This window comes from Eublepharis macularius, chromosome 6 (assembly GCF_028583425.1).
Source record: "Eublepharis macularius isolate TG4126 chromosome 6, MPM_Emac_v1.0, whole genome shotgun sequence".
Taxonomy (NCBI): domain Eukaryota; kingdom Metazoa; phylum Chordata; class Lepidosauria; order Squamata; family Eublepharidae; genus Eublepharis; species Eublepharis macularius.
The window spans coordinates 24841349-24865641 of NC_072795.1; the positions used below are offsets into that span (position 1 = coordinate 24841349).

At 44.5% G+C, this 24293-nt stretch overlaps 1 protein-coding gene across 1 annotated transcript in view; it reads left to right on the plus strand.

Annotated features, from left to right (window-relative positions):
• The window catches only part of WDR49 (WD repeat domain 49), a 176056-nt gene that overhangs the window by 77005 nt on the left and 74758 nt on the right, over positions 1 to 24293 (plus strand). Inside the window, exons 10-12 of the mRNA XM_054983530.1 lie at positions 3143 to 3258; positions 18158 to 18288; positions 19434 to 19532. Coding sequence (XP_054839505.1) covers positions 3143 to 3258; positions 18158 to 18288; positions 19434 to 19532 — 346 coding nt within the window. The remainder of the gene's footprint in view (positions 1 to 3142; positions 3259 to 18157; positions 18289 to 19433; positions 19533 to 24293) is intronic.

A 24293-nucleotide genomic window follows, 5' to 3' on the forward strand; every position in this document is an offset into this window, starting at 1 on the left:
CAACCACTACAGCACACTGGCTAGGCTAGGCTGTGATTTTAACCCAATTTGTTCATTTTCCATGAACAGTGATTGGGTTTTCCCCCTTATGAGGGAATATTCAGTACTGCAATGAACCACCTGCATTCTGAAAAAGTACAGACCTTTCTTGTCTACCCAAGGAAGATAATATTTTTGACCTCAGGTTCACAGTGCATTAAAAGCTATGCAGATGTGCAACTGCAGTTCAAGCACTTGGGTGAACTTTTCCTAATTCAGCACTTAATTCCATCAGATATTCAGGAACCTTTTCCAGTTTTAATTAGATGCAATTAAAAAAGACTTCAGGGTTCCAGTGCACAAACAGGTTTATACTTAGGATGTAATTTCATGCACCCTCTTAGCAAAGGACCAAAAAGGAAATATAAACAAATGATAAATGCCAGTTATTTATTTCCACAGTATCAGGTCCTTTGGCAGGCAATTACGAACAGTAGTATTGCAAAAAACTAGGATTTATCTGAATGAAGAAGATAAAATATGCCTCAGGCTCAAGTTATTTTTTACAAGTCCCATTTCAAAGGCAATAATGTGGTGCTGTTAATTCCAGCTTTCTATTTATGGATATGTTAAATAGGGTTGCCAGTTTCCAAGTGGGGTCTGGAGATCTCCCAGAATTGCAGCTGATCTCCCATTGATAACGATGATCTGCTTTAGAGGGTGGGCTCTTTGGCAATATATCCAAATTAAAAACTTCCCCTCTCCCAAACCATCCCCAGGCTCCATCCCCAAATCTCCAGGAATTTCCCAACCCAGAGATGACAACCCTATCGTTATACTATGCACTTGATCTGTATGCATTCTTTTTGCCTTTTGGCATATGGCTAACTGTTTTGAATCCAGGGAGGACAGTAGATTATAAATATGCTTCTAAAAGTCTGAATAAGGTGTTAGAATGGCAGTCGGGTGTGTGTGTGTGAATGCATGTTCATTCTCAAGAAGAGTATTTCTAAAAATCATAATTAGAGGTGGGCACGAACTGAAATACAAATCAAAATTCATTATGAACCAGGCCGGTTCATGGTTCGCAAACCGCCGGTTCATCAGAGCCCATTTCTGATGAACCGTCACAAACTTTAGGCAAGTTTGTTTGGTTCACTTTTCGGTTAGTCACTGCAGACAGCCTGGCGCCGATCAATCAATTTCTTAGGCAGTGGCGGGGATGGGCTTTCTGCAGCCCCAGAAGTGACTTTCTGCTGCCCTGGAAATGATGTTTTCACGAACCAAATTAACCAGTTTGTGAACCAGGGCAAGTTCGTGATTTGTGAAATGTGATGAACCACAAACCACACAGTTCAGTATTTTCCCGGTTCATGCCCACCTCTAATCATAATTAATCTTAACATTTATTTTGTGGTGGCATGGAGGAGTTTGCATTGCTCGTCAGAATAACTTGGCTGAAATTATGGATATATTTTATGCTTGTTATCATGAGTTCCTCACTTCACTGATTTTTCTGCACTCATTAACCTAGTCTCTCGATGCTGTTTGGTAGGGTTACCAACCTCCAGCTAGGGCCTGGAGATTTCATGGAGTTACAATGGATCTCCAGATGACATATATCAGCTCTCCTGGAGAGAATGGCAGCTTTGAAGGGTGGACTCTCTCACTGCACCCCACTGAAGTCCCTCCCCACCCCACCCCCTAACATCATTCTCCTCTCCTCCATTTTCAATTAAATATTTACCTACAATACACAAAATTAAGTGTTCTACTCTATGGATTTTGCCCACTCAGTGTTTTATTAGCAGTGATCCCACATTTTGATGTTTAATAATATGTTTTCTGCTTTTCATTTTCAAATGACTTGTTGTTCCTTTATACAGTGTTTTGTGTGGGCATTATGGAACATAAAGTTCAAACATGATGTTACACATCATGAGGCAGTTCCCTTCAAATTTCTCTTCAGCTTCTGCAGAGGCAGTCCTCTGCCACAGAACTCACATCGTCTGTTGTTATAACACTTCTCCATGACTGTTGTTATAACACTTCACTATGACTGGTCTTGCACAACTGAAATTGCTTAGCGGCAGACGAATCACACTCCACAGTGGGCAGAGAAACAGTGCAGGGAACAATATCAAAGGCCCAGTGTACTGGATTAGGATAATTAATTGACATTATATGAAAATGCCACAAATCTAGTTAAAATTAGTTTTGATTTGTCCCACTGCAAACAATTGTTCTTATGTTAGTTGTGACTAATAATTTGTTCCATCAATTATGAACAGGAATTAATCTTGTTTAACGTTATCTGGATTGGGTCCCATTAATATACTTTTTTCTAATTCTGTCCCTTCATAGTTGTCTTAAATGAAATTAATTAATTAATCTGTTTTTCTGTTAGTGGGTCCAGTGGGTTAGATCCAAGCTCCTGTGAATGAAACAAGTTTGTAGAAATGATTTTTACTGCTTCCCCGCCCCCTAGAACAGTCCAGGATCCCACCTAGAGGTGTGCCATGTGGCATGGGGGTGGGAGCTGAGGGAAAAAGATGGAATTGGCTGATTCTTGTATTACTGGAACAAGTCACCGGTAGAATTCTAACTCAAGAAGAAGCCACCACTATCAACCTACCATAATCCAGACTAGTACTGTGTGCTACGAACATAAAACAGGAACTAGAAAAATATGCATAGCCAATAACAGTAGAATATTTAATGGTGTGTGCGTGCGTGCATGCGTGCGTGTGAGCGCATCCACCTACATGTGAGATTTAAAAAAAAACATTCTAAATATGCATTTTGTTTTCTGTTAACCTATCCTGAGTTAAAGGTTGAAATTTGACACTTTCACCCAAGTAAAAGGTTAAATGAGCCCTCAAGATAAGCTGGGCCTAGTTTGGTGTAGTGGTTAAGAACACAGGACTCTAATCTGAAGAATCGGGTTTGATTCTCCACTCCTCCACTTGAAGCCAGCTGGGTGATCTTGGGTCAGTCACAGCTTCCAGGAGCTCTCTCAGCCCCACCCACCTCACTGGGTGTTTTGTTGTGGGGATAATAATGACATACTTTGTAAACCACTCTGAGTGAGCATTAAGTTGTCCTGAAGGGCAGTATATAAACTGAATGTTGTTGTTGTTGATTTTTAAAATTTGAATTACAGATTTGGGACTTCAATGGACACTGTCACCATCAACTTAATGCTGGAAGGGACCGAGCAGTTGAAATTTCCCAGATCTTGATACTCAGCCGAACTATATTGGTTCTAGGCTGGGACAGGTATTGTAGACATTAAACTGCAGTGTTTGGAAGTTTGTCAGTTGGAAAAATGTGCTCCTTGCCTCCATTTTCTGGAGATAAAATTGGCTATTGCTTATCTTTCTTGGCTGTCACACTAATTCAAGGGCTGTTTGATAACTGAATCTAAGAAAAGATTTAGTAATGCCTGGATGTCACTTGAGGAAAGATGGGCTATTCAAAGGTGCAGCGTAACAAGAAAGGATTTCATTTGTCCTGATCAGGGCTGCCATTTTAGAATTCAATAGGGAGCGTGGCAAGATTATTTGCAAAATTTAAGAGACTTAAGATTAAATTGTAAAAAGAAAGAAGCAGATTCATTTTACATGCATTTGTATCTCTTCTTTTGCACTTCAAATTCACTATATAGTCATCATTTTTTCTAAAAATAGTGGGGTTTCAATTTTGGTCATACTTGCCTGGTATGGATTGGAGACCCATTTAATTATCTGGAACAATAACCATTCAAGGTATAGAATGAATGAGTTGTCCAAAAATATTGCTGCCCCTGACAAATAATCACCGATAAATTAAAATATGGAGCTGGCAGGGAGGTATACTATCCACTGTCTCCAAACAAAGTTATACAAATTTTTTTTTAAAAAAAAACAAGTCCTGCCTGCAGACTCGCATTCTAAATGTAAAGACAAAACCCACTGAATGCTTGAAGTTATTTTATACTGAATCAAGTAATGGGACCATCAGAGTTAGTATTGTCTAGTTAGACTGGCAACAGCTCCCTAGTATTTCAGGCAGAGAACTTTCAAATCACCGACTTCTTAATCCTTTTTAACTGGAGATACTGGGAACTGAATTTGGAATTTTCTGCATGCTCTCCTCATCCTCCAGTTAGGAATGAAAGGAGAAGGGATGGAAGGTCGATTTGGAAAAGCCAAGATTAACAGGTTAATCTTAAAGGAGTTCAGGTGGAAAATCGTCGGTTTAACTAGAAATTTGTTAACTGTATAGGGAAGAAGGAGCACACACAAGATGAGAAAATAGATATAGAGGAGGAAGGCCATGTAGAAAATTGATATACAAAAAGCTTAAAGTAAAAATGAGGAGAATGACAGTGAAGGGATGAATACAAAGAAGTAATAGGAACTGAACAATAAACAGAAAATATAAATAAATGGTGTCTCCAGCCCTGATAAATCTTTATTCAGGAAGATGGCCTTATTCTAATGTTACTATACCACACATTGCATTCATCTTATTTGGATAATTTTGATTTACTTCAAATTTTGAAGCTATCTCTCACCAGAAGGGGACCCTCCAAATTCAACTCATGTTTCTCTTTAGCTAAAATTTGACAGCAGTTCTGTAAAGGCAAAAAGCTATCCTGAGCAATATCACTCATCATGTCAAGTTTCTTTTACCTTCCCTTGAAGTTTCTCATATATTTCGCCTGGAAAGGACTCTGCACATTTGTCTTGAATTTCTCCTGAGCTGAAAATTAGTGACAAATCTAAAGGTCGAATAGGATGTCTTTTTGATAATGCACACAAGTAAACCACAGCAAATGCTTCTCTCTATTAATTGGTCAGAGTGATGTGGTTTGTGAAGCTGGCTAGGACAGGGTCTTAAAATGAAACTGTTTGATGACTACCTTCCCCAGGCATAGCCACCCAACTGGTTGAAGCCTCTTTGTTTCAAGTATCCACTAGAATCAATCCTTGGCATTATGGCTGCCTGCACTGCCCTCATCATCCTCCAGAGCTGTTTGATGATGGAGCCTGGGAAGGGGAAGCATTTTGCTTTGACATCACTTCCAGGTGAAGACCTGAAAGTTACATCACTATCCTCTGCAATGCTCTAGGAATCCTACAATCTCAATGGTAAATAGAGTTCCTAGAGTAGGGGTTCCCAACCTTTTCGAGCCTGCAGGCACATTTGGAATTCTGACTGTATGTGGCGGGTGCAGCAACAATATGGCTGCCACAAAACAGCTGCTGCAGGAGATGTAGCCAGCCACAAAATGACTGCTACAGTTTACCTTCAGTCACACAGTGAAGATCCTTGGGCTGTTGAAGCAGTTTCTGCCAAAGCAATGCTTTTAAAAAACTGCATAACCAATCAATACTCCAATGGCCAATCAGAAGCCATGATTTGCAAAATTCGCATCTGGCCGGACCCACTTTCTAAAAATACTTGGTGGGCACCAGAAGAAGTGTCCGCAGGCACAATTGTGCCCACGGGCACCATGTTGGGGACCCCTGTCCTAGAGGATCATATAAGAGTGGTCTGATATCATACCCCATCACCACCATTTGCTGTATCGAGGGCAAGAGTGGGAATTCCTCCAGCCACAGCAGGCTTCTGGGAATCCTACTTGGTATCTTTCAAGAATGGGTGGAACAAACCTTTATCCACCTGAGAATTTAAGGAAAGCTACTGCAAGTTAGAGTGGGCAATACTAAGCTAGATAAACCAACAGTCTGATTCAGTATAAGGCAGTTTTATATTGGTTTTCATATGGTGAAAGAATATAATGAATCCTTCTTTCTGTCAGTTAGTTATATATGGGGAGGTTCCACAGAGATGCCTGATCAGATGGATGCTTGATTTATACTGACTTTTTCTTGTTTTCAAGTGGAAGAATCCTGCAAATCAGGCATTGTTACACGTTATTTTCATGGTATAGAGGTGGGGGTATGTACTCTTTTTTCTATTCATGAAAGCTCTATGAATCAGATTAGGGAGATGTCATACAAATCTTGTCACACACAGCAGTGTGTCTGAATGCAACTTTTATGATTGGTGCCACTTAGAGTCTCTCTACACGAGACACCTCGGTGTGTGTTCGTCAAGTGTAGGGAGATGCAATGTTCGCCGGGACATGTAGTTTAAAAAGACAGAGGCAGTGGAGATTGCGCCTTAAAGAATTTGTTAATTTCATCTTCACCTGGAAAGCTCTGTCCATTTCACCTCTCCACTCTAAAAGTGTGTGGGATCACAACCAGAGGGCAGTGAGGAATGGAAATGGGCTGGCACTGCCTTCCAGAGCCGGGCTTGGACCTGGAGAGGTTATAATAGGCTGAAGTTTTCCTTCTGGCATTTCACAGCCCCTTCACACAGCTCCAGTGTATAGCAAAGCCTTTGCCCTGCTGCCCTATAGCAAAGCCTTTGCTCTGACTTTTTAAACCACCCTTCCCAGCTAATATTGCATCTCCCAACACATGTTCTTCACGTGTCAGATATATCGTGTAGAGAGACTCTTAGTGGTCCAGAGGCAGATACTTTTGTTCAGAAAGGCTGCCTGGACATGATTCTTGGAATCCCACGGCTTATGCTGTTTTCCAAAATGGATGCCTATCTGAGGCCTTGTGAATGGTGGCAAAAACAACACCAGTTACACCTCGGTATTGCTGGTGTGGCCCCCCAATGTTGCACTATCCAGAGTGGAGCCTTTGGAAAACTTCTGTTGGAGGTGGGATTGTAATGTTAATAGCACTACTTGACTTCACGAGGCCGCACTGATTCCTGTTGCCGTTGGAACCAGCAAACACCTTAGAGATTCTGTGAGGGAGGACTTACATTTTCGTCACTGAGCTGTTTTGCAGATGCTAAGGAAGAAATTATAGCAGACTTAATTAGAAATCTTTCTGTCCATAAATTTGAAAATGTAGACAACCCAGAGAACATCTTCCTCTACAGAGGTAATTTTCATTGCTGTTTTCCCTGTAAAATTATGCTGAGGAGTTGGAAATTAGGATGGAGTAAATTGCTTTTGTATGTTTCCTTCTCCTTTGAAACTCTAGGAAATGAATTATTTTTTTTTTTACAGATCCAGAACACCAGCAATAAAAAAACCTCATTAATTATGATAGATAATGCTATTTACAGAACCAAAATATTGGAACAATGTAGTTTAAAATGTCAAGGTTGCCTTTTGAAATCTGATGATGTGATAATTATCAAAAAAATTTACTGCATGCTTTTATACATTACCTTATTCACATGATAATTGTGGGTCTCATTTGATAAACAGGATGCATAAAGCATCTACTGCCAGTTAATATGGATCATTACCTCTTATTGTACCGTGCGGTTATCTTACAATAGGTGCCAAACTGGCGATAAGATTATCATGTGTATGCTATTGCCTCTGTTTAAAGTGAAGATGTAAACTCATCCTTCAAACCTGTCTCTGCTGATGGATACAGTCTCTGTCTAATAAAGAGGCTGTATTCATAGAAGCTGGCTGAGACAGGCTGTATTAAACATTTATCAAATGGTGATTACAGCTATCACATGTGAACACAGTATTGGGAATTAGCTCATAATCGAAACCAAATAAGATGACACTGTTAAAGATTAAGGAACCGTTTAATACTTTAAATACACAACTGTTTCACTGAATCTATAAGCTTGTAAGGTGAAAATCTTTCTTGGGCAGGAACTAGGTTTATTGGCAGGTCATATTGTGAATGGAATTGGATTTGGAAAGGTTGAGACTCCCACACCCCAACCTGACCTACTTGCAACTCATACTATTTATTTATTTATTTATTTATTTATTTATTTATTTATTTATTTATTTATTTGACTTGTACTCCACTCTTCCCGCAAGCAGGCTCAGGGCAGATTCCAACAATATCTCAATAAATACAATAAAAATATTAAAACCACTTAATCTAGGCAAAAAGAGTCATGCACCTCTGATCAAACCAGGCTACTATAAAACCACTGCAAGCCATGAGTACTACCATGGTGTAAATCTAGAGCGGCCACAAAAGAAGGGCAGATGGTCAGAAAGGAGGGGACACAAAGCTGGCGCCTAATCAAAGGCCCGGTGGAACATCTCTATCTTGCAGGCCCTGCAGAACTATAACAGCTCCCACAGGGTCCAAATCTCCAGTGGGACAGCGTTCCACCAGGTTGGGGCCAGGGCAGAAAAGGCCCTGGCCCTAGTCAAGGCCAGCTGAATGCCCCTTGGGCTGGGGACCACCAGGAGCTGCTTATCCACAGAGTGCAAGGCCCTACGGGGGACATAATGGGAGAGGTGGTCACACAGGTATGCAGGTCTCAGTCTGCGAAGGGCTTTAAATACTAGAACCAGTGCCTTGAACTGGATCTAGAACTCAACTGGGAGCCAGTGCAGCCAGCATAACAGGGTGGATGTGTGTCCTAAATGGCGTCCCCGTGAGGACATGTGCTGCTGCATTCTGGACTAGTTGTAACTTCCAGGTCAAACCCACAGGCAGCCCAATGTACAACAAGTTGCAGTAGTCTAGTCTAGAAGTGACTGTTGCATGGATTACTGAAGCTATGTCCTGGAACAGGAGATAGAGCACCAATTGCCTGACCTGCCAAAGATGAAAAAATGCAGATCTGGCTATGGCTGCAACCTGGGTCTCCATAGAAAGTGTGGCATCCAGGAGCACATCTAGACTCTTCACCATCAAAGAAGACCATAATTGCACTCCACCAAGGGCTGGGAGCTGGATTCCCAATTCCATCATCCCACGACCCAGATACAGAACCTCTGTCTTCAGAGAATTCAGCTTCAGGCAGCTCTGACACAACCCTTTTGTCACGGCTTCCAGACATCTGGCCAAGGATATCAGAACAGTGTCTAACTGGCTGTCCATCAACAGAAAGAGCTGGGTGTCATCAGCATACTGGTGACAACACAGCCCAAAGCCATGAACCAACTGTCTATGATGTCTCTTCCAGGTTTATTTTACCAGAAGTGATGTCAGCATAGAGTTTCTAGTCCCCTGGTGGGGGTGGGGGGGCTCTGCCCTCCACTGCCACTCACCTCACCAGTGGTGGGGGGGAAGCCCCATGGAACGGGTCTGGGAGGCAAAAAAACCTCCTGGGCCAGCACACAGCGGGCGCTCTTCTCGTGGGAGTAATGATGTCATTCCCGGAAGTGATGTCATTGTGCTTGGTGGCATGCTCCTGCCCTTCACAGAGCTCTGCAAAGGCAAGTGCTGGGTCCTTCTCTCCTACTGGGAGGGTAAGGCGACTTGGCAACCCTATGTCAGGATGCTGGCATGGTGCTGATGCTGATATGTTCCCCCTCCCATTTCATCCCACCAACATCTGAGGAATCGGAGGGCAAAGGAGCAGAAAGCTGGGAGGTCATGGCTATAGTGGGATCCCAGCCAAGTTGTTGATGCTGACCTCTAATACAGAGATACTGCAGCTAAGAAGGTAAAGGTAAAGGTAGTTCCCTGTGCAAGTACCAAATCATTACTGACCCATGGGGGGACGATGCATCATGACGTTTTCTTGGCAGACTTTTGTTACAGGGTGGTTTGCCATTGCAGTCCCAGTCATCTACACTTTACTCCCAGGAAACTGGGTACTCATCTTACTGAACTCAGAAAGATGAAAGGCTGAGTCAACCTTGAGCCAGCTACCTGAACCTGGCTTCTGCCAGGATGGAACTCAGGTCATGAGAAGAGCTTGGGTTGCAGTACTGCAGCTTACCACTCTGTGCCACGGGGCTCCTGCAGCTAAGAAACAAGGTGAAAATTAAAAGTAATAGGAATGAATAGAACTCATCTTGATAAGCTAAAGTGCTAAACATGAAAGCAATACATAGGCCTTCTGAAGATTACTGTAGTGGTAAGGTAAATTCATAAAGGAGTAGGCCTTCTTTCAGGTATGTTTGTCACAAACCATATAGGGCTTTAAGGGTCAGTGCCTGGAAACAAATTGGGAGCCAGGGTAGGTGGGCCAAGACTGGAGAGAGATGGACTGTATGACTCAATCCAGACAACATTCGGGTTGCAGTATTCGGCAATGATTGGAACTTCATATGCTAAGCTATAAAACTGCTCAGAATCAGTAATGATAATAATTTCTATGAACTTTTAATGCGCACTGAAGAATAAAGACAGTGCCCTGCATTCTACCAGCCTGATCAACAAAGGTCAAAATCTTCTTCCTCAGCAAAGGTCAAAGCCTTCCATTTTACGGCCACTTCCAGGAAACTAATTGGCTCTTCTACCAACAAAAGAGCCACACACTGGAGGAAGGCTCCTTAGGTTGAAGGAACTTCTTCCAGCCTAAGGATGCCATACTTTTACATATTTGTGTAGACATGGGCCCGATCCCCCCAAAAAATTCTGATTCAGCTGTTCGTGAATCTGGGCTGCTGCCAAACGCAGGCCACCGATTCTAAACGATCAACTCTCGTTTCCAGTCCGCAATCGGGAATCAGGGAGGCCAGCGCCCAGGGCAACCGTAGTTAGGCTCTTGCGTGTGTGCACTCCTGAGTTGCCCCCGCCCACGCAGCAAGCCAGCTGTCCCGGTGCGCTGCAGAGCTGGCGGCAGCGCGAGTGGCTCAGAGGCTGCCCGCGACGTTCACCTGCCCCGCAAGACAAGGGGAGGCCGGCTTGCCCACGCGCCCCTTGTCCTGGGGAAAGGCGAACGGCGCAGGTGGCCTCCCAGCCACCTGCACTGCCTTTTGCTTTTTGCCTTTCCCCAGGACAAGGGGCGGCCGGCTTGCCCACGCGCCCCTTGTCCTGGGGAAAGGCAAATGGTGCAGGCAGCCTCCCAGCCTCCCGCACTGCCTTTTGCCTTTCCTTTGTGCCCAGCACCTTCCCCCTCCCTCCCCTGGGTTGCTGCTCCATGGTTGGAAGGAAGCCTGCTAATCAAGGAAAGCTGGGCTTCCATTCGTGTTTCGAGGGTGACAGAAGGAGGGCAAACACAGCTCATTTCCCTGACTCCGTTGCCCCGGGAATAAGTTACTGGCGCCAGAGTGTCTGCAATTCCGAATAGAAACTGACCCATCCGATCAAGTCCCGAACAAGCAAACTCCCGACTGCTGGATCGGTTGCCATGGACAGAACTGATTACCTGAGTCACCATGGTGAAAACGCCAAAATCAGGGTTTTTTTGAAATTGTAATTCAGATCGTGCCCATCTCTATATTTGTGTATCGACAATGAATCAGGGTTAAATAGAGATAAAAACAGTATCAAAGTTAACGTTTCCTTCTGTCAGGCCCTTTCTGTTTGATTTTGCCCAGGTGCTACCACTGATTCTTTCTCTTTTATATTTGAGCAAATTTTATTGGCACAGGAAATAGAAAATCAATGTAAATACATGAAATGTGCCTGCGCTGGATACTACACAAAGCCAGCTTTAGCCAGGATAAGTGCTGTGGTTTATAAACCATAGATTAGAGAGGATTAAAGGACTTTGGTCTCTGTTTGGGAATCTCTGTTCTCTCAGCAGACTGATAAAAGAAATCTTTTCAAAGTAACATTATTTTTCTCCAGGAAGATATATTGGTAGCCCAAATCTGATATTACGGAATCAGGAAAAATGGAATGAGACATTCATACTGTTTTTTCAGGAAAGACCTGAAGTTCAAGGCGGCACCATTCTTCATGTGATCTCCCCCTTTTAATCCTCACAACAACAACTCTGTGAGGTAGGTTAGGCTGAGTGTGAGTGACTGGCTCAAGGTCAACCAGCGAGCTTCCATGGCGGAGTGAGATTCAGACTTGGGTCTGCCTAGGCTTGCCAGTCCCCCTCTCCCACATGGCTGGGGGGGGGGGAGATGTGGCAATGCAGTGGCAGACGCAAACTGCGCTCATGTGCAGAGCACCCCTGCACATGCTTTGCACCAGGAATGACCAATTTAGTGTCTGCCATGTGACCCCCCCCCATGCCATTCTGTCCTCCAGTTGTGTCCCCCAGGAACCTGGCAATCCTTGGTCTGTCACATACTAGTCCGACAATTTAACTGCTAAACCAAGCTTGCTGTCTTGTAGGTAGGGTTCCCTGGTGCCCGCTGGTGGCGGGCAATCTCCTATAGTCCACATATTGCTGGAAATTGATGGGAGGTTGCAAGCCGCCTGGAGATCACCTGCCACTGGCAGGCCCCCCGGGGCAATCATATGGAGGGGGCACTCCCAGTGGGGTACGACGACTTCAGTTCCTGAAGTGAGGTCATCACACTTAGTGCAGGAGTGCGCCCATGCTTCATGGAGGGGGCAGTTTTGGCTGCAAATGGGACAATTCTTTTAGATCCTTCCTGCGCAAAGTGCGATGGCATCTCTTCTGGAAGATCTCCATGCTGGTGTGTATCAGGTCCCCCCCCTCCTACTGGGAGGGTATGGGGACCTGGCAACACTACAAGTAGGGTTCCCAGCTCCAGGTTAGGAAATTCCTAGATATTTGGGGTGGACCCTGGGGAGGGACTGAAGTTGAGTATAAAGCCATTGACTCCACCCTCCAAAGCAGCCATTTTTTTCCAGGGGAACTGTTCCCTGGAGATCAGTTGTAATTGCAGGAGCTCTTTAGGCCCCACCTGGAAGTGGGTAACCCTGCTCTCTTGCCCCAGGTTTTAATGGCAGTCCACTTTCTGTGAAGACTTCTTGTCTCTCTCCTCAATGGGAAATGTATTTAATTAGAGAGTGCCAGTGTGGACTTTAAAATTGTCAGTGCAGACTTAAAAAGAGGGACCAGTCTAAAGTTGCCAACTCGTGGTTGGGAAATTCCTGGGGATTGGGGGGTGGAACCTGGGGAGGGGAGAGATCTCAGGAGGGTTCAGTTCCATAGAGTCTACCCTCCAAAGCACATACTTCCTCCTGAGGAACTGATCTCTGTAGTTTGGAGATCAGCTTTATTTTCGGGTCTCCTTGCCCCATGTGGAGGCTGCCAACCTTAGACCAGTCTAAGTTGCTTAGGTATACTTATATCTGGAACTCCCTTTCTTAAACACTTTAAAAAGTATATCCCTCCCCACAAACCCAATTTGACTTCATAAATGAACAAATTTAAATGCATATTTTCATAAATAAAAAGACACAGGATAAGATTCAGGAGTCAGGACTGCTGGTGTTTGAAGTGTCTGACTGGCATTCGTACTACTTTTGGCAGTGACCAGGCCTTATTGGTGCTAGGGTTGCCAACTCTGGGTTAGGAAATTCCTGGAGATTTGGGGGGTAGACCCTGGAGAAGGTGGGGTTTGGGGAGGAGAGAGGAGGGGAGGGAACGCATTAGGGAATAATGCCATAGAGTCCATCCTCCAAATCAGCCATTTTCTGCAGGGGAAATGATTTCTATTGTCTGGAGATCAGTTGTAATTCCGGGAGATCTCCAGGTGCCACGTGGAGGCTGGCAACCCTAGTTGGCTGGCAGTAAGACTGAAGCTGTTCTTCATACGGTGCTTTCTTAGTGAAAAATGCAGGCTTGCCAACTCTGGTTTGGGAAATTCCTGGAGATTTGGGTGGATGGAGCTTGGGAAGGAAGGATGCCAGTGATGAATAATGCCACAGAATCCATTTGCTTCAGAGAAACTGTTCTGTCATCTGGAGATCAGTTGTAATTCTAGGAGATCTCCAGCCCCCCAGATAAAGTTTGACATCCCTAGAAAAATGTGAAAAGTTTGTTCAATACCTTTCAAAATGTTGACATCCATTGTAGTGTATGGGGGGAGCTTGTGGTTATTTAGGGTTTGCCCATAATTGCCCCAATATGGAAATATAGAAATATAGAAATCAGCCTCTGGCTCCCCTTGTGTAGAGCAGAACATGAGAATCAGAACCCCTCCCCTCATACACGGTTGGATCTGTTAATATGATCTGTCAATTCTCCTGTCGGCAGGCTTACAAGTAGACTTGTGTATTTCTTTGGTTATTAATTACAATAATTATGAAAATGAGGTGTTTCATAATTGTAATAATTATTATGAAAACAAAACAAACTCCTTACTTAAACAGCCTGCAACGAAAGAAACCCATGATTTTCTTTCGTTTTGTTTAGCAGCTTTCATTGTTGCAGGAGGGAGTCTGTCTGTGCTGTGCTGTGTTTTCCTAATACAGGCATATAAAGCTGTGATCCTTAGGGGAAGGAGGGAGAGAGCCTCAGGGTTTTCTTGACTGACTGCAGACTAAGATTATAAATATGTGTGAGGTAGTCCAATCCTGAAGCATATCGGATGGGGCTTCGAATCAGATTAGAGCAGGTTTCACATTCTGGATCCGCCTGTTTGTAGTGAACCAATTCAAAGAGAGAGAAAGATCTCCTTTGCAAGTTTTCTTGTGCCAAAGTGCAGTGTAGCATTTTGGACTGTGATTACTGTCTATATTACTCCCATCTTCTTGAAAGTAGTGTCTGTTTCATGTGTGTTCTTCAATTCTTTTTGAAACATGTTATGGTTCTTCTTCCCTGCTTTATGTGGCTTCCTCCTGCCATTTCGGGTCCCTTTGGAGTCAATTTTTTAAATTTAATCCCACCTCAGTCTTATTTGATCCAGTCATTCTTTGTTTCAGCGTGTGACTTGCTGTGATTGTGTGTTTCCTGCATGTCCTTCTTCTACCAAACTCCTGATTTTTAACTGTTCCCCCTCCCCCAGGACTGCTGTGGTTCTTTGGGAAATACAATTAATTCAGGATTTGTCTGTCTTGTGTAACTCTGAGCCAAGCTACAAGTGACGCCTGACACAGGTTGGACACTTGTCAGCTTCCTTCAAGTTTTGATGGGAAATGTAGGCATCCTGGTCTTACAGGTTGGCTCTCCATTTAACTGAAGTTTACAGAAACCCACACACACACACTGGAGGGGAAGGGGGGTGCCCGGCAAGAGCCCGACGCCTGCAATCCCCTCCCAACCGCATGTTCTCCCTCCCAAAGACTGCCCCTCTGTAAACTTCAATTAAATGGAGAGCCAAGCTGCAAGACCAGGATGCCTACATTTCCCATCAAAACATTTCCCATGACCTGAGCCTGCTTGTGGGGAGGGCGGAATATAAATACGATAAAATAAAAAATAAAATAAATCAACACAGTGTCCAACCTGTGTCAGGCGTCACTTGTAGCTTGGCTCTCAGTCTGTGTTTTATGTCTGGGTGTCCCAAGTATAACCCAACTGCAACACTTTATTTATTTTATCATACACAGTCCAGTAATAAAATTACATACATTTCATACACACATTAAAGGATCTTATCTGGCATCTGTGCACAAACACAACACATCATGCATGGCAGGGAATCTTCTGGCTCAGGCGAGAAGGATGTGCAGCATGGTATGGGCAGATCTGGCAGAGGGAGAAGGAGAGGAAGGAGTGATATTGAAAAAGCAGCAGCAGCAGCCAATGGTAGCAGCAGTCTACCTGGCACTGGAAGCCCCCCTGCAAGCTCTAGCGACTATTCTTCAAGCTAAGAGGCTGCAGTGTCAATTCCTCAAGCTGCTTTTTGTGTTACTGTTCCCTACCAATTCTCCCATAGACTTTAATGTTAAATATAAGCAGGGCTTTTTTTCAGCTGGAACGCGGGGGAACGGAGTTCTGGAACCTCTTGAAAATGGTCACATGGCTGGTGGCCCCGCCCCCGATCTCCAGACAGAGGGGAGTTTAGATTGCCCTCCACGCCACCAAGCGGCATGGAAGGCAATCTAAACTCCCCTCTGTCTGGAGATCAGGAGGCGGGGCCACCAGCCATGTGACCATTTTCTCTGAGGGCAACCCACTGAGTTCCACCACCTCCTTTCCCAGAAAAAAAGCCCTGAATATAAGCACATTTCATTGCCTCAGAAAGGGATCCCCTTTATTCTATCTGTCTACTATGTGGCAGTATAGATGTCCTAGTGGAGTTCTGCACTTCCAGCTGCTAGTGATTAAAGATAGTTCATTAAGTAAGTGATAATGTACCACTAATTGCAACTTCCCGTTTCCCTTTCTCTAGGTGACTCCTATTGAGTAAATTCACAAGAATTCTGTATGCATAAATCCAGGGCATTTATCATCCTCAATGTTGTGCCAGGATCTCTGTGTTTTAAAAGACCTTTTATTTTTCCCAGTATATAATTCAGGCTGTGGAAGAATTCTACATTTTTACATCTGTTTTTTTTACATGCATTTTTCTTTTAAAAAAAGAAACTCACCTACACAACTCATCATAACACCGCTGCGAGAAGATGAGTGTGGTAATTATCTCCTCGTCTTCTAGGATGGCAGGAAACAATGCGCGGTGCGACAAAGACAGTTGCCATTATGTTTTGGCAGCAAAGAAGTCCAATGGAACAATGGAAAATGGAAAAGTCACAGAATGATACTTGCAATACAATCCCTGTAAAAAAGAAATCAATAAAGCACATTCAAAAAAAGAAGAGTAAATCTTAAACTGTTCCATTTCATGTTGCAAAGGTATCTATTAGCAGTGGGTTGGATCCCACCAACACGGCGTGCTAATAGCAGTGTTTCTTTATAGCAGCAGGACGGAGCCTTCTTCCACTGCACGGGGATCATGGAAATATCCCTTTGCACTGGAGGAAAACGCTGCCGCTAATGGGATGGATCTGAGGGATCTGACTCAAAGTCCTGAAAATTATCCCCATATCGGCGTTTGGTTCTGTTTCCAAGCTTTGGGGTTCCATACACATTGCAGTATTTGGATTTACGAGATTGTGCCTGGAGGTCTGGTTAGCCAGAAAGGACTTGGTTGGGAATAACTGTCAGGCTCAGGCACAGTCTGAAGTTTCATGCAGAACAGAAATGGGTGCAGAATTTGGCACATCCCAGGCGTCGTATTTTATGTTTTTAAAGCAACAGCATGGTCTACCTCCTTCCCGGCTTGCTCCTCACACCCATGCAGGGAGTTCTTGATGTGGCATCAGGCAGGTCTACAATATCTCTCAGTCAGAGGCTCAGGTGGGCATTATGTGCACTGGCTAAGGGTCTGGAGAAATAGCATGCTCTAGGGGAGTCTTCTTCCCCAGAGAGCACGTGTGGAGCTGTGCATTGGAGTGGATCACACCAAGCTTTAGCCCAGGTGGCTGCGAGGATAGGGTTGAAAGTAAAGGACAATGGGGGCAGTCCTTACTATCTCAAAAGCAAAGGGAAGGGGTGGGCCGTGGCTCAATGGCAGAGCATCTGCTTAGCTTGCAGAAGGTCCCAGGTCCAGCCTCCATCACCTCCCGTTAAAAGGAGCACTTAATAGGTGATGTGAAAGACCTCTACCTGCAATCCGGCTAAGAGTGGACAGTACTGATCTTGATATACCAATGCTCTGACTAGATAGAAGGCGGCTCGATGTGTTCATGTGAATGCTCATAGTGTAGAGAAGCTGCATTAGTTGAGACTGTTAGACTTGAGGTCAAAGCATCCCAATTCTGTGCCCTTGTGCAAATAATTCTATCTCTGTTTAACCTCACAGAGTTGTTGTGAGAAAAAGGTTCCCCCCTTTATGTATGTTACCCTAAGCTTCTTGGGGAAAGAGTGGGATATACATAAAATGAACAAATGCTCAGGAGGTAGGGGACTGTAGTGCGCTCTACCCTTCCCCTCTGCTCAGTCAAATTTGCTCAGTTTGATCAATAGAGATTATGGGATTCAGCTTTCCTTGGTGCTGAGTTCTTCTCGTGAAATACTGATGCTGGCAATATCCGTGGCAGAAGATACTGTACTACTGTGAATGTGCGATTCAGAAGGGAAGCCTCTCAGGTCGCGAGGGCACACCAGCCCAGGAGCATGAGAAGTAGAAAGAGTTATTTTCTCCTAGCATGACTTCTGGCTTGCAAGTCCCAGACTAGCCTGGCCAAAGCTGCCACCTGTGGAAATGGGATGCAGAGGGACAAATATGCAAGTGTGCGCTATTCTTGCTTCCAAATGTGGACATGTGCTTTAATCTAACTTCCATTGCTCAATGCATAAACCCAATCCAGCCAAGTCCCACTGCCTCTGCACTTCCAAACCTTTTTTCTCAACCCTCTTGAGGACTCTAACCCTCACTTGTATTCAGTTACATTTTAAGGATCTCATGGAGTGCATCTTGGCCTCCAGGTATCTCAACCTGAACTGAAGATATATGAAATATGTAAGGCCCCTGGCCATGATAAAGTATTCTATTTTGGGAAGGGGGTCAGAAATTATAGGAGGTGACTGTTTTGTTTGTGCTCATCTTTCTTTTTAGGATGATTACCGTCTTCTGCCTGAGCAGCTTGACCCAGAGTTTTGTTCAGCCTTCAGATTGGAAAGGAGGAGTTCAGCATCAAGACGACATCTTATGTGCAGCATTTTTACCTCCACAAACTCTAGTTACAGGTAGTGGGACATTTATTGTCTAATACATCATCCTGTGATTGGAACCAGGGCCCTCGTCATCTGTATGTACGGCTGGGTCTACTGCTGCCTGGGCAGAGCTGAATTACTTATGTGAACAAAGTAGGGCTTCTTAAGGAGACAAGGGAAGAGCCTGGTAGGGCTGAGAATTGTAAAATTATGGGCTTGAAGCTCCCAGGAAAGCCAGTTTTTCTTCATAATATCGGGGCTGGTGTCAAGGGCTGGTATGGTGTTGTGGTTTGGCAGAGGGACTGATCAGAGATATTGGGCCCATCCAATTCCATCAGAAATGGGAGATCTCCATTTCATGCTGGGAAAATGGCCTGAAGGGAGCCTACCCTGAATTTAAGCCCCAGGTGTGGGGGCATAGGATGCAGCCATCCGCTGAGAAGGGGAATTTAGGGACTGGATGAAACTGTTCTACTTGGCTACTTTATGATCTGAAGACCTAACAAACCCCTCTCTGGCAAGTTCATGTAATGCTCTTGCCATAAGATGAACTCTGTGAGGGAAGATCCCGTTAGTATGTAACTTTATTTTGCTTATTAGCCTAATGGCAGCTTCAGAATGGACTCTGAAAAGCCAATGAGGACTGAGATTAGTTTTGAAAGTGAAAAACAGCCTAAATGTCTTCTACCACATGAGTGGCATGGCACGTTCTGGTTAAGCTACTGAGTCAATTAACCGGATTTCATTACAGAACCTGTTTCTGAATTAACATGAAGTTGATTGAAATTCAGGTGCTGAACCTGTACTTGCTGCATAGAGGGAATGGGATTCTGGGAAAACAGGTAGACACACAGCTTGGAGATACAGAGGGGGGTTTAAGAGAAACGGCTGAAATGAGCCCTCTGTATTGGAAATACAGAAAGCATGCAGGCAATAAGTTTGGTTGACACTCTGATGTGTGACTTAAGCAATCTTCTAATTTATAGGATAGATTTTCATCTTTTTTCTTTTGCTGCTGCTACTGCTGTTCAAGCAGCACTGATTTGTATTCCCCTATGGAAGTGTCACAATGCATTCTGACAACATCTTCCCTCCTTAAAAAGAAAAGTATGTTCTACGGAGTCGAATGTTTGCACACAGCCTTCCTTAATGGCACATTGACATTTTGTCTCATGCAGGTAGTTCTGGCGGTGAAATTGTTGTCTGGAATAACAGCACAGAAAATGCCTCCATGAAACTTCACCTGAATCCAGGGAAACACCTCCAATCCAGATCAGGTTAGTGCAAATCATCCTGAGACGTGTGTTGCAGGAGAACCAGGAAATGCACCTTGACTCAGCAGGTGAAGGTATAGGGTTGCCAGCATCCAGATTAGAAAGATCAGTTCCCCTATGGAAAACGGCAGTTTTGGAAGGTGGAGTTTATTCCATCATATTCCCGCTGATCTTCCTCCTGTCTCCATACTGGGACCACTCTAGCACAGCCACCAAATCTCCAGGAATTTCCCAAGCTGCAGTTGGCAGCACTATAAGAGGAGCACATTCTAGACTTCGGTAAACAGAGATTTGTCAGTGGTGGGTGGCGGAGGCTGGTAGAAAACCTGCGTTATCATTGGAACTTTGCATGGTGTTTGCTCACCCTGCTGAGCTCGCGGAGGACAGGGAGAGGCTGGAGAATGCTTGGTAACACAAGGGAGACCAGCTTTAACCTGAGCTGCACAGGGGAATAAAATAGACCACCAGTTAGTTAATGGGTAACTTGCTACATCAAGGGGCGAGCATAGTACAAGTAGTACTGGAGTTCCATAATTAGAACTCCAGCTGTGTGATTCAGCCTTGAGAAGCTGCAAGTGGGTGGTTGACTCTTCCCAATTTCCCTAATAATAAATGCTCCCAAGCTGCTTTAAGCCCTGGTAAGAGAAAAGACAGGCAGAACACCTGGAGGACATTACCAGTCTGGGAAGAGAGAAGAAAAGAGTTAGCACCCCGACCATCAAGACTTGCAGCTCAGATCTATATTTGCCTTTCCTAGGGTTGCAGCTCAAGGTTGGGAAATTCCTGGAGATTTGGGGGGTGGAGCCTGGAGAGGGTGGAGTTGGGGAGGGGAAGACCCTCAGTGGATTGTAATACCATAGAGTCCACCCTCTGAAACAACCATTTTCTCCAGCTGATCTCTGTCACCTGGAGATCAGTTGTAATTCCAGGAGATCTCTAGCTGCCAGCTGGAGGCTGGCAACCTTAACTCTTTCCTACAACAACATTTTAATAACAATAAAGTGCCACCAATTCACAATCAACTTATGGCAAACCCTCATGGCCATGGTTCATCCCTTCGAGGCAAGAGAGGAGCAGAGGTGGTTGTCCATTGCCGTCCTCTGAAGAGCAACCCTTGTCTTTCTTGGTGGTCTTCCATCCAAAAAATACTAAACATAGTTGACTCTGCTTAGCTTCTGAGCTCTGACAAGCTTAGGTTACTCTGGGCTAGTGAAGCTGCCACAACTCCCTTAGGGGACCAAACTTACACTTCTGGATTCCTAATTCCAGTATCACATGCCGTTTGGCCCTCCCTGGGTTTATATTTACTTGAGGAGCTGATTGCCTGCAGGGTTTGCCCACACAGTGAGGATAATTTGAGCTGATCTGCAATCCAAGGGAGTAAAGGAGGGGTCATGTAAGCAGGCACTCCAGGCAATGAGCGCCTCCGCCCCCCCCCCCCCGCCCATCTGTAAAATTTGCTGCATGGTGAATGGTTGTTTGTTTTCATCCCCAGCAGCGCCTTCAGCCTCTCATTCTGTGGAATCAACGAGGCTAGGAAAACTTTGATCTATGAAATTACTAATAATGAGTTTCCAGCTAGGAGGTTGTTTATGCCTTTCCCTTGTCAGAGTGACAAAAGGCAGTGGGGGTGTTGGTCTTCCTTGATAATCTTCCTTCGCACTCAAGGCTATCACTTCTGTTTATTGTCCTGGATCTTCATCAGCATTTTAAAAAAATACATGATTACCTTCAGCAGGGAGCATTCCCTTAATTTTTGCCTTGTTTTGGTGCAGAGTGATAAATAATGGCAGGCAGGCCTCCTGCCACTGTGCTTCCCCTGGAGGCCGTTCATATCCTGAAAAATTTCATTTGGTTGAGAGTCTTCACACGCTAATGGTTATCATATATTAAGCACCATGCCAGCAGGCAATTTGTAATTGTTCCCTACTCTACAAACTGCAGCTTCCATTATGGAAGAAATACTGGTGTGTATGGGTTGGGGGAGAGGGGAAGAAGGTGTATTACAGCAGGGGAAAAAACATATCTTGGTATGTTCACAGAAGGCTTGGCAAACAGGTTTTATGCTTCTTATTTGAGGTTGCTTGAGGTTTTTTTTCCCAAGACAAGTTTTAAAAGGACCGTATATTTAATCTTCTGAAATCCTGCTATCTAGATTGCCTATAAAACACCAGGCAGAAAGATGAGAAAGAAGTCTTCGGATCTGCCGCTTCTGCATCAGCCGCAGAAAGGGAGATTTGTTTTTGAAATTTGCAAATTGGACATTGACTAATTTTCATGGGATAAATAATCCTAAAATCTATATGTCTTCGAAACAGCTTCTAATGGATATGACTGAAATGTTGCAGGGAGATTTCTGAAAATGAAAGGACCTAAAACTAAAGTATATTGTTTGCAGCGAAGAAAAAAATCTCTCTGTCACATTGTTAGCCTGTCCTTTCTCCAAGAAGCTTAGCAATTACTTACCTGGTTCTCTCCTTCTCCATGTTATCCTCACAACAATCCTTTGAGGAAGGTTAGCTTGACAGAGAGAATTACTGGCCCAACATCACCCAGTGTCTATGATCTGAACTGAACCGAATTCTCCAAAATCCTTTTCTGAGAAAGTTACCACTACACCATGCCACATCTCAAACATTAAGCATTAAGGAACTGCAAAGAGCCCGAACATTAGAGCATTCAAAGGTAGTAAAAAAAACAGAGCAATTATAGCATTAAATGGTAGCAAAAAGGCAGGGAAAACAACCAAAAAGAGGACAGGGGGATCCAGAAAGGGAAGAAAGGGGGTAACAGAGAGGCCAGGCTTGGCAGGGACAATCTGCTCTCACTACGAAACATGGGACCAGTGAGATTAACGATCCTACTCCTGTTGCACCTCACGTTGGATTAATTTCCTTAGCTGCTTTCAGAATTTTGAATTCAAAACTTATGCCTAAACAGATTTAGGAAATTTATCCTTTTAATCCAGGAGTCCCCCGATTTTTTTGACCCAGTAAGTACCTTTGAAGTTCTGACACTGGGTGGTGGGTGCAACCATAAAATGGCCGCCACAGGACAAAATGTCAGGGAGTGAGGTTATGCATAACTGTAAAAGTAACTCTTCAAAATTTCAGGCAGAAGCTCTGTTTAGGAGGATGGCTGTTAAAATGAACAAGTAGCATACAAATACATTCTGGCATACAAACAGCTTACCTTCAGTGTCACAGTGAATGTCCTTGCTAGAGTTGCTGGTGGGGGTGGGGGATCCCCTGCTCACAGCCTCCTCCCCCTGCCACTGCTTACCTGACTGGTGGGGGGAAAGGTGCTGGAAACAGGCCTCTTGGGCTGTGCTCCCAGCATGGCATGACAACATCATTCCCAGCAGGCCCCAGGAGTGCTCTGGGACTTGGTGCCAGACTGATTCGCTCTGTTTGGGGACCCAAATTGGCTCAGTGCAAAGCCTGGGAGCATTTCTAGGGCCTGCATGTTGATGTCTCTCCTGGAAGTGACATCATCACACGTGTGTATGAGGATGTTGGGAAGATAACTGCTGGCTCCTCTACCTCCTGCTGGTTGCTGGTGTGCTGTGGTAGCAGGAGCTGCTGAAGTAATTTTTTTAAAAAATTTGCACAGCCAATCAGAATCCCTGCTGGGTAGAAGCTCCACTTGGCCCTGCCCTGATGGGGACCAGGAAAGGTTCTCACAGGCAGTATGGTGCCCATGACTGCCATGTTGCAGACCTCTCTTTTACTATTTCTAAAGCTGGTCTCAGCTTTTTATTATTATTATTATTTATTAAATTTATAGTCCACCCTCCCTGTGAATGAACTCAGGGCAGATTACAGTATACAAATAAATACAGATAAGTTACAATAAAAAGGCAATAAAATCACAAAATTCGCTAATCTAAATTCAGAGGCATGAAACAAGCTCTACGATCTAACTTCTAATGTCCCAGGACAGGATTCCATTCAGCCAGTTTGGTGTAGTGGTTAAGAGCGCAGGAGAGCCGAGTTTGATTCCCCACTCCTTCGCTTGATGCCAGCTGGGTGACCTTGGGCTAGTCACGGCTCTCTGGAGCTCTCTCAGCCCCACCCACCTCACAGGGTGTTTTGTTGTGGGGATAATAGTAACATACTTTGTAAACCGCTCTGAGTGGGCATTAAGTTGTCCTGAAGGGTGGTATATAAATCGAATGTTGTTGTTGTTGTTGTTATCCTTCCCCACAACCCATAGAAGGAGGAGAGGGGCTGGAGACGTGAGACTGATGTTCCAGTCATTACTCATATATGTGGGGCAAATAGTCGTATAACCCCCTGCTGATAGGAGACCGGCAGGGAGGCTAATTCAATAGATGTAAGTGGTGGCCTCAACCATACGCCTGGCTGAACATCTCTGTCTTGTAGGCCCGCCGAAAGGACGCAAGGTCATGGCGGGCCCGAGTATCATCTGACAGAGTTCCACCAGGTTGGGGCCAGGACCAAAACGCCCTGGCCGAGGCCCAAGCCCAGGACCACCAGTAGATGTTTTCCTGCTAATCTAAGCATTCTCCGGGGTACATACGGGGAGAGGTGGACCCTCAGGTATGTTGGTTCCAGTCTTTTTAGGACTTTATAAATTAAAACCAGAACCTTGAACCTGATCCAGAACTCCACAGGGAGTCAGTGTAGCTGCTGCAGAATTGGAGTCACATGTGCCCTGTACAGGGTATCTGTCAGGACCCCAGCAACAGCATTCTGGACCCATTGCAATTTCTGGGTCAGACCGAAGGGAAGCCCTGCATAC